The 10,277-nt window shown below is 43.1% G+C and overlaps 1 protein-coding gene and 1 pseudogene across 1 annotated transcript; both read right to left on the reverse strand.

The window, feature by feature from the left end:
* On the reverse strand, window positions 1-1,014 carry LOC127922554 (cyclin-dependent kinase 4 inhibitor D-like; annotated as a pseudogene).
* Window positions 1,015-2,015: 1,001 nt separating this feature from the next.
* On the reverse strand, window positions 2,016-9,012 carry LOC127922551 (AP-1 complex subunit mu-2-like). Its single transcript, XM_052506396.1, has 12 exons — window positions 8,807-9,012; window positions 6,884-7,040; window positions 6,591-6,658; window positions 6,258-6,388; window positions 5,208-5,355; window positions 4,540-4,666; window positions 4,307-4,449; window positions 3,848-3,919; window positions 3,606-3,768; window positions 2,726-2,850; window positions 2,451-2,526; window positions 2,016-2,283 (listed from the first exon to the last, which is right to left on the reverse strand). Exons 1-12 carry the CDS (start codon window positions 8,846-8,848, stop codon window positions 2,258-2,260), a joined length of 1,278 nt encoding a protein of 425 aa, XP_052362356.1. The 5' UTR covers window positions 8,849-9,012; the 3' UTR covers window positions 2,016-2,257.
* Window positions 9,013-10,277: the final 1,265 nt, after the last annotated feature.

Genomic DNA, 10,277 nt, shown 5'->3' on the forward strand with positions numbered 1-10,277 from the left:
CTAAAGAGGGAGAGGTGGGGAGGAGAGAACACTTTAGACTCCAGCTGTCTCTCTAGAAGCTCTACCACGTCCGGTGTACATGACGATGAGGCTCGGGCGAGGTCCACCGCTGTCTCTCCACTGGTGTTGGGGTGTTTCAGGTTGGAGAGCGGTGCAAGGAACTCAATGACGTCCCGGTAGCCCCTCTCGGACAGCGATGTGTGGATGGGTAGGGTGCCGGTGTGGTCTGGCCTGTTGACTGACGCGCCGAACTCCACCAGAACCCGGAGTGTGTCCACGAAGCCAGTGCGTGCCACATCATGTGCCGGTGAGACTCCTCGCCGGTCTGTGATATTTGGGTCGGCTCCGTGCTCCAACAGTAAGCTGGCCACGTTGGAGTTGCCCATCATCATCACCTAGGAGAACAGAAGGAGACTTGACGTTAGAGGGCGTTATCAAATGTTATTCATCACATGATGCAGTGTTTGACATAGGCCTAGTGGGAGAGAGTTCATGGGATTGTAACAATTTAATTTTATGTAGGATAATTATAAAGGATATAAGTAGCTAGGCTAGGTACATTTGTCAGAACTGTTGTCCAACACTTTAGCTATTAATGAGCAATAGACAAGGTTGTTACTTAATGCTTCAAAGAAAATGGTTAAACTCTGGTTTTCACTGCATTTCATTCAAACAAGGTATAAGAAACCATTCTGAGGAAGCAACCATGGGCTGACAGACCTGTTGTTGTCTCTCTCTCACACAGACTTAGTTAGCTACCTATACTACATTCAAAGCCAACACAGTTTTAGTCGAAATATAATAATATAAATAATAATATTATTACAGGCTAGGTAGGACACAATGACCGTTCAATGAGGAAGTTGGTTACCTGTAGAGCGGTCTTTCCAAATTGATTGACAGTATCGGGATGCACTCTGCATTCCGGCCCTAGCATCCTCCTGACCTCGTCCGTATTTCCCTTGGCTGCGGCAGCGGTCAGGCTCTGGCCGCATCACTCTGACTCAGGACCATTGTGGACGGATTTCTATATTTCTCCCTAAAATATGAATAGAAGAAATAGCTAGCTGAGTTACCCAGTATCTAATTGTAATCAACTGTTGTAGTCTATCAACGCTAGCCAGTTCGTCTCGTTAGCTAGCTCACTATCATTTATCCCCAACCAGCAAACGTTAGCAAGCTAGTTGCGAGTAGTTCAACTAACACATTATGGTGAGAAAAAATGCATATATATTACACACATTTCAACGTTATTTCTTCGAAATTATGGACCCCAATTCTAGCTAGTAGCGCAGGATAATAATGCTAGCTCGTAGCTAGCAGTCTCAATGGGAATCAAAACTCATATGAAAAGGTAGTTAGTTACCTTGTCTGTTTTGAAATGATCCCGACCGTTACAGGCTCTTCTTTTCTGTCTTTTTTCGAGATACTTTTGAAATAAATCACAGCAGGTAAATGTTGAATAACTTTGAAGGCTGCAGGACCTTTAATTTGCGCGCTGAGAACTACGTTACCGTTTACCCAACCAACATTTACAAACATTGGACAGAACGTATCTCGACCAATCAGCGTTGAATGGCGAGGTGGGTGGAGTAATGACTTGGTTGCCACCATACAGTCACTGGTTGCTACAGTATCACTGTGGTAACAGTTAAGTCGGCCAATGAGAAGCCATATCGTAGAAGGCGGGCAATTTTGCGGACGTTGATCTCTTCAAAGTACATTCATTCACATTTCTAAAATGTTATAGTAAATGTCCAAAGTCAGATATTTGATAGTAAGTCTCCAAAGTCAAGTAGAAAAAAAGGCGGGTTATTGAAGAAATCATTCTCAAATGCCCGCGATTGACAGTTGTGTCATTAAAACGCGCCAATGGGTGAAAAACGTTTGATATGGGATTTTATATACTTTCTGGCTAAAATAGCAGCTAGCATTTTGGATGATATAAAACAATACATTCATAGCTAAAATGTTTTGTTCATTAAAATGTAATAATACACAAGAAAAACACCTCATTACGGTATTTCAAGGCTATAGTTTAATATAAACATTTAACAATCTAAGAGACAATGAGTAAAGCAATTAAAACCTCAAATTACATTGCATGACATAAAAGTTAAAATCACAAACAATTTTATACAGTAACATTATTAAGTAGAGCATTTCAATGAAATTCAAAGACATTTTCCTTTTTTTAGTGTGCAATTAAATTGAACAATGATCTCTGGAAGCAAAGGCAGAAGTTAGCCACCATGGTTTAGAAGTTACTCCGTAGTTGGTAATCTAAATGAAAGAAAATAGAACAATAAAAATACTATAGGATAAATACTAGTTCTAATTTTAAAGAGTAAAAATACTTTATTCCCTTAAATTTGTCTCTCTATGACTAAATGATGGGTCTCTTTTGCTATACATGAGTAAGCTATATCTAAAGAGCAAGGCAGTCCTACCTCCACTCTGTGTGATGTATCTGACCCAGGGCAAGGCCTGGTAACCACTCTTCTCTATAATTTTCATGTACCGCACCTTGAGGCACACAGGGTGACAGAGGAGAGGAGAGAGATCAGTGTAACTTGATATAATGGACAATTTGTTTTGCCTAACCAAATGAGGCACTTGTAGTCTATGCTAGTTTATGCTAAGTAAGTCACCACTTTGGTTCCGCATAAGCTTGTTTTCAAAGGTCAATACAGTATACTCACAGGCGCGAGCACACACAGCTCACCTGTATCCCTGACACTGTGAAGTATGGAATCTCAAAGTTGACAGTGATGGGAGGTTTGCCCTCCATCTCATCATTCTCCACACTGGGCAGGCCAAAGCTGGCCCGCATCAGAAACTCCTTACCGCCTGGAGGAGGGAGGGAGGGAGGGGGAGGCAGGCAGGCAGGCAGGCAGGCAGGCAGGCAGGCAGACAGACGGACAGAGGGAGAAAAAGAAAGAGAGAGAGGGGTGGAGAGATACAGAGAGAAAATTACAGAAAGAGTGAGATAGTTCATATAGGGCCCTGAGTTTTTTTTGTTCTGATGATGTGTCCTGACCAGAAAAAGAGGCTGGAGTTTTTCCAGGTCAGGAGCCTTAATGTTCTAAATTCTAAGGTTCATTGTTGACCCATTTCCTGTCCGATGGCCACATCATGAAAAGTTGCACACAGTTCAGAATCATAAAGGGGTTCATTTACATGGGAGTGGGATACAGAATCCTCTGGCTTCAAATGCAGCTTGTGCAATTAATCAGATGGTTATCGTCTACAACATTGTCATCAGAGGATTGATTACCTAGCAAGTTAGCAAGCCAGTGAGGCGAGGCAAGGTAAAATACCACAGCTAGGGCTAGATAAAGCCAGGAGAATAATATACTTGTTGAACATAACTATAGCCATCAGTCTTACATGTTTTCATGGTCATCACTCTCTCACTGTTAAGTTGGTCAAGGTCACGACATCAGGGTTAGCTATCCTGCTTACAGAGCTTTTGTTGCGAAGATGCGTGCGCTTCACTGACGGGACGTTTGCTTGTAAACAAAAAATGGCTCTATATATTTGGCCTTGAGTTTCGTCGACAGGGAAGAACAGCTTGAGACAGAAGTGCTGCTTGGATGAAACACTTACAGGGAAGGACTTGATAGTCCACACAGCCAGGTTCTTCTCAGGGACGTATTTAGCGTGGCCTGTACTGGTCTTAAACTTGGGGGAGTCAGCGTCACTGGGGACAGGAACCCGCACCTCCACGTTGTTGGCTACTGACTGCTTCTTGAACTGCCCTTTAGCCTATGGAATTAGAGAAAGGCAACTGTAGCATAGGACAATGCATAAGATTCATACACTGAGTGTTACTATATAACACTACCTTAACCATGATCTCAACTCGACTGTGAGAGAACTTCTCGATGACAGACTCAATCCATATCAGAGGCTTCACCTGTAGGGATACAGAATGTAGTTAGTTCTACCGTCCACTGGAAAGCCATTATACTACTTTATCAGTGATGTGGTGGTCGGAAAATAGGTGGGTAAATGCTGATCGCCGTTCGCGGTGAGTCAAGTAATACTCCCTTACTTTCAATGCATTTTTCCTGAAAAATGTGGGTAAGTGCACACGCAAAATAAAAAAATGGTGCATGAAGTGTTTACCCTCCACTACACCCCTGTACTTGATACAGACAGGGCTTACAGCTCACTCAAGTATTGATTTCAGTACAGTAACAGTGCAATGGAAGAGTGAAACTGTATGAGGGAGGATGAGGTTATTTTAGGGAGGTCATGTACATTTTCAGAGATACAATATGAATGTATTAAGGTAACTCACATGAGTGTTGATGCGGTAGGACATGAGTTCAGACTCTCCGTCAGGAGGGATGAAGGAGATGGTGCGGTCACTCTCGAAACGGGACAGACGAACACACTGGTGGAACTTAACGTCCTCCATCGTTACAGTCTTCCCTTTGTCGCCTGAACACACACACTCATTTTCATCAACATCTAAAATGCAATTGCATCTGAGAAGCAGTGACTGTGTGTGTGTGTGTGTATTGTACATACGGCCAGTGAGGGCGAACAGCGCTCGGTCATTGAGTCCCAGTCTCAGCTCAGGCATGCCAGACAGCATGGTCTTCAGCTTGACAGTGCCCACGATGTCACTGCTCATCACACTGCCATTGGCATTCACCTGGGGTCAACGCATGACACAGGGGTCAACCTCTGATGGAGACTTTTTATACAGTAGCTAGTTGATTTAATGCTCAGTCAATTATAGATCAAATCCACACGAGGGGAAACAGCATCAGTGTTCACCCCGGCATCTTCGGTATTGTTTTTGTTTTGTTGAGGAGATACGGCAGAGGGGAGCACCCGGCAGCAGGGGAAAACAACTGCAGTAGGCCTACATATTCTGCTGTTCGCACGTGCAGTGATGTCTGAGGGAAGAAACTGTGTTCGTTGGTTCCCGTAACTTCTTTGTTGTTCTAATATCGCTAACAGGCGTGGCAGTTCCACCAATTAAGGAGTCCAGCTTTAATCAATTAAATTAATCAATTATTCAGAAAGAAAAGGTTATTGGTATTTTCAGTAATCAATATTTTCCTATGGAGATTAAAGCATTATATACACAAAACCAATTATGACAATTATTGATGTTGCCGAAACACAAGAAAATGAATTGCCGAATTTGCATGTATCAAACCCAACATCCTTCTGGTAAAACCACTCACCAGTAAGTTGATGGACTCGATGACATCGATGAAGACCTCATTCTTCTTGTACTTGATGCCCTCTGACCTCCAGGACACAGCGTTGGTGACAGTGGTGGGAACCTTAGTCTTAGCCACCTCCAGCTTGGTGCCCTCCTGCGTGATGTACCTGGAGAGACAGCCAGTATGGACATCAGTAGTTTGATCCCAGATCTGTTTTGCATTACAATGAATTAAAAGGACCAGGAATTGGCAAGACAGCACATACAGATCTGGAATCAGGCTAAGTCAAGATAAAAGTCAATGTACCTGTAGTAGACATACAGTATGGAGATCAGTCTGATTGGACTTTCAGAAGTCCCAAAACGTGTCCTTACTTTATGGTGTTGGGTCTAGAACCAGTATCTGTCTATTAAAGCTGCATCTTTATAATAATAACAAATATGCCATTTAGCAGATGCTTTTATCCAAAGCGACTTTCAATCATGCGCGCATACATGTATGGGTGGTCCTGGGAATCGAACTCACTACCCTGGCGATAGAAGCGCCATACTCAACCATACTCAGTCCATTCTCTCCATTTACACAGTACACGTGTATGACTAATTGACTATATTGTAACAGAGAACATGTGTATCAGTGTGTGTTGTGATTGGCAGGCTCCCCCACCGCCTTCCTCTGCAGATCCTTCATGGTCAGTTGAAGAATGGACTGAGGTCTGCCAAGGGGCAGAAGAAGCGCATCAAGGACCACAGCAAGACCTTCCTGAAGCGGAGAGCCTGACAACCAACTGCCATACCTGGCGTCCCACCTTCCGCCTGGGTGTCACACACCTCCAGGACACAATCCCAGAGGAGAATCGAAACGTCTTGCACAACGACACCAGCGTGCAGCGGGTACAGCCCTCTGAGGTGGAGAATTCACCTGCCCTCATGTGGCAAACCACGCGGGTCTCGAATTGACCTGCACAGCCACATGCAGTGGCACTAACGCAACTCCCCACAATTGGGAGCAGCGTCATCATCGAAGGACAGCCATAAGCAAGTAAGTAAGTGAGCGGGTGTCACTCACTCCTGCAGGATCTTGCTGTCGGTGGTCTGGGGGAAGCCAAAGTCCATGAGCTCGTCCAGTAGCTCATAGACCACCACAAAGTTGTCCTGTATGCTCTCCTCCTCCAACTCTGTAAAGTACTCTGTGAACACCTGGAAACAACACAACATCGATTGGCAGCCTCAGTAATAATATGTGAATTATGATCATGTTATGTCAAATGGGTAGGGAGAAACCAGTAGACACATTATGCAGGTCTTTTGGTAGTGAGAAACACTTCTGACTCAGCCATTGGGGTGAAAATGACAGCAATGGAGTTGTTAAGACAGCACAGACAACAGACCTCTGACTCACCTCAACCACTTTATAGAGGAAGGCATAGACCAGAGAGGCGTTGGAGTTCTTGTTGGTAGTGGCCACCACTGTTAGAGCGTCAAGGTAGATAGAACACACAGGCCTATTCTAAGGTCCTAGTGTAATATGTTTAAGAAGTTCATTATCATCTTTACTCTAGGGAAAAATACATATTTGTCTTTGTGTAGGTTTGACTAGCATCTCATTAGTAAAGCTAAAATGATTTATACAGGCTACAAAATGGTAATGATTAACTTTTAGCTGGCTAGCGACTAAAATCATTATAAGGATACAGTACAGGTTGGTGTGCTTGATCCACAGGAAATGAACGTTGCCGTGCGACATGATTGGACAGGTAAGCCCCTCCTCTTCCTGTGTCATGAGCAAAGGCAGGAAATGGTCAATCTCAGCCATGTCCACGTCGCCCTTGTAGTTCCGACATATGAGCACCTGCAGGGTAAGAGGGGAAATTAATAGGGAAAGAAAAACAATAACCTATATGGGTCAAAGGTCACCCTTAAGGCACCTGAGTTTTTCCTAAGCATGTGACGTGACTAAAAAAACTCATGGTCCTACTAGAGGTCAACGGGTGAGAGAGGTAATGAGGTAATGTAACGTAGAGGTCAACGGGTGAGAGAGGTGATGAGGTAATGTAACGTAGAGGTCAACGGGTGAGAGAGGTAATGAGGTAATAGAGGTCAACGGGTGAGAGAGGTGATGAGGTAATGTAACGTAGAGGTCAACGGGTGAGAGAGGTGATGAGGTAATGTAACGTAGAGGTCAACGGGTGAGAGAGGTGATGAGGTAGGTGATGAGGTAATGTAACGAGAGGTCAACAGGTGAGAGGTGATGAGGTAATGTAACAGAGGTCAACGGGTGAGAGAAGTGATGAGGTAATGTAACGTAGAGCAGATATGGGAAGAGTAGAACTAGAGATCATTATTCCAGCAACCTTCTGGATGTGTCAGGCGAAGAGGTCTCATAAACGTTACACAATATTTCATGTTGAGTCCTGTACATGTTCCATCGATTCCATCTCTAAGGAATGCTAAATGAAGGAAGAACATAAGGGCTTGACAACTCTTTGCCTTGACAAGAGATCAGATGGCTGAGATTGGGCTCCAGAGCTACACCTGTCACTCAATCAAGGAGTTGCAGTGCCTACAAAGTCGAGGTGTACAGTAGTACCATGCAACAGGCTTATAACGGTGGTTATTGTGGCTTGTCAGTTGTTGTGTCAGCCTAGGCCAGGGGTTCGGCAACAGGCGGCCCAAAACCGTCCCAAGTGTTTTTTTAGTAAAATCAACATATAATATATATTTTTAGGATTTTAGTTTTTGTTTAAAAAAGACTAAAATCACAACAAGAATTCAGCTAGAATTGAGTTTACTTTAATGATCGTGTCTTAATTTAATCAAGGTATTCAAATATGTCTTTCTGGCTTAGTTGTGGTCAATTTGTAGTGTACAAATTATTATAATTATGTTCTGGCCCCTCGAACATAATCGGCCGGCTGCTGAATATGGTTGCCTTGGCCTACTCATTTGCATGTAGCCTAATACAACCTCTGTCCCTCTCTGTTGTGCCACCTGAAATCATGTCCTCTTTCCCCTCCCATGACTTCTAGGCCTATTGTAGAGGGATGGAATCTTTTGATCAAATTACACCTCTAGCTGTGAGAGATTCAGGCTATACTGAATCTCTCACAGGATAAGAAACCTCAATAGAGCATTATCTTCTGTTTATAACAGGAAGTACTGTGTTGTCTGCCCAACCAAATGTGTTTTATAATGTGTTCATCTTGGCACTATCCTTCTACAATGTACACAAGATGACAGGTGCCAGGCAACTTTGACTCACTTACTATATTCACTTTCATGTTTGGAAATGATATGTAATTCTTTAGAGGTAGTTTTTTTCATAACACCTGGTATAAGAATTTGTCAAGTCTAAAAAGGATGCAGCCACTGGCCTTATGACCTGTTTTTATCCGCTTGTGTCCGGAAGTGACTCGTGCAAGGCTTGAATGGAACTGTCACAGGCAACGAATGAATCTTTAACGACGTGGCTATCTATTAATGTTTAATGGCAAGAGCAAACGTTGAACAAACTCGATTTCAATCCCAAACAAAAGCGAGTTAAGGTCAAGTCAAGCTAAAACTGACATTGTTTATAGCGTTATCAATGGCAACAATCAAAATGAGAAGTGATCTTACCTTTCCTTTCAAGTCCAGAACGAAGACAGCGGAGGCAGACATTATCAGCACCAAATGGATCACTCCGCAAGTATTTCAACCACTACAAGCTTGTCCGCTTAAATTTTAAGCGTTTCCTTTCGCCAGTAAAGTAGTCTAAATGGGTATAAATTTACTCATGGCTTCCACGGTTCCTTTTCTTGAAGGGACACGTCAGATCTGACGTCACGGGCCTCCAGGTAAAACATTAACAGCATCGCACTCACCTGTATGGAAAAAAAGAGGCCTGGACGCACTGCTCGATTATTTAGCGAGATGGCGCAATAGATCCAGATATGCATGTTGGAACTTTAAGCGCAATACTCACGACTTCCACAAGAGGGCAGACGTACATTAGATAAGTAACGATTGCAAAAATCCACCGATCGATTCTGTACCATACAGCACAGGAGGCTGGTGGCACCTTAATTGGGGAGGACAGGCTCGAGGTAATGGTTGGAGTTGTATAAGTGGAATGGTATCAAATATATCAAACACTTGGTTTCCATCTGCTTTATGCCATTCCATTCGCTCCGTTCAAGACATTATTATGAGCCGTCCTCCCCTCAGCAGCCTCCACTGCCATACAGTCTATAGACTCTATGGTCTGTAGACCTGGCCTGCTGATAACAGTTTAATGTGATCTTGAATTTAAAATCAAAAATATATTTTCTGCTTCACATATCTAGAATTTACTTTAGATGTCTGGAGCTTTTCCCAACTAGATATATTTTGACCTGGTGACCTTGACTTTTAACAGGCATTATGTCTGTCAAGATGTTCTGTAAGTTAATGCAGTGATATTTATTGCTCTGACGTCACTTTTGGAATCTTGCAAAGAACTGACTAACAACAAACTCACATGTTTCTCCTCAAAGTCAAACCCACCCAAAATGATCTGACACTTTACTATTTCATTACAAAACCCCAGGCCTTTCAGCGTTTACTGGTCTCTTTATCTTGACATCTTTATAAAGGCCTATAAGGATTTGTCTAGACCTGGGTTCAGATAGTATTCGTCTTTATATATATATATATATATATATTGATTGTGCCTGCATAAAGATGACAGATGGACAGAATTAGTTTGGACTTTTGGGACTATTCCATTCATTCTATTCTATTCTATTCCATTCACTGTGCCATTCACTGTGCCAGTCGAGCTCAATCAAGCCCAGCTAGTAATTGAACACTACTTGAACCCAGGTCTGGATTTGTCATGTGCACTCCCTTTACAGCTTCTTAATCTGTTATAACCCTTACTTTACAAGCATGGTGCCGCAACTCACCTCCTTCCCCACTGGTGTGTGTGTGTGTGTGTGTGTGTGTGTGTGTGTGTGTGTGTGTGTGTGTGTGTGTGTGTGTGTGTGTGTGTGTGTGTGTGTGTGTGTGTGTGTGTGTGTGTGTGTGTATTTAGGCTATAGGAAGGCCATGGCCAACAACAGACTTCCAT

The sequence above is a fragment of the Oncorhynchus keta genome, unplaced genomic scaffold, assembly GCF_023373465.1.
Source record: "Oncorhynchus keta strain PuntledgeMale-10-30-2019 unplaced genomic scaffold, Oket_V2 Un_contig_26212_pilon_pilon, whole genome shotgun sequence".
Lineage (NCBI taxonomy): Eukaryota > Metazoa > Chordata > Actinopteri > Salmoniformes > Salmonidae > Oncorhynchus > Oncorhynchus keta.

Coding starts and splice junctions, on each gene's coding strand:
- LOC127922551 (XM_052506396.1), bottom strand. CDS start 8,848: ATGTCTGCCTCCGCTGTCTTCGTTCTGGACTTGAAAGGAAAG. Junction 6,659..6,883: donor CAAGCACACCAACCTGTACT/GTATCCTTATAA, acceptor ACGCTCTAACAG/TGGTGGCCACTACCAACAAG. Junction 2,851..3,605: donor TATCAAGTCCTTCCCTGTAA/GTGTTTCATCCA, acceptor TCCCTCCTCCAG/GCGGTAAGGAGTTTCTGATG.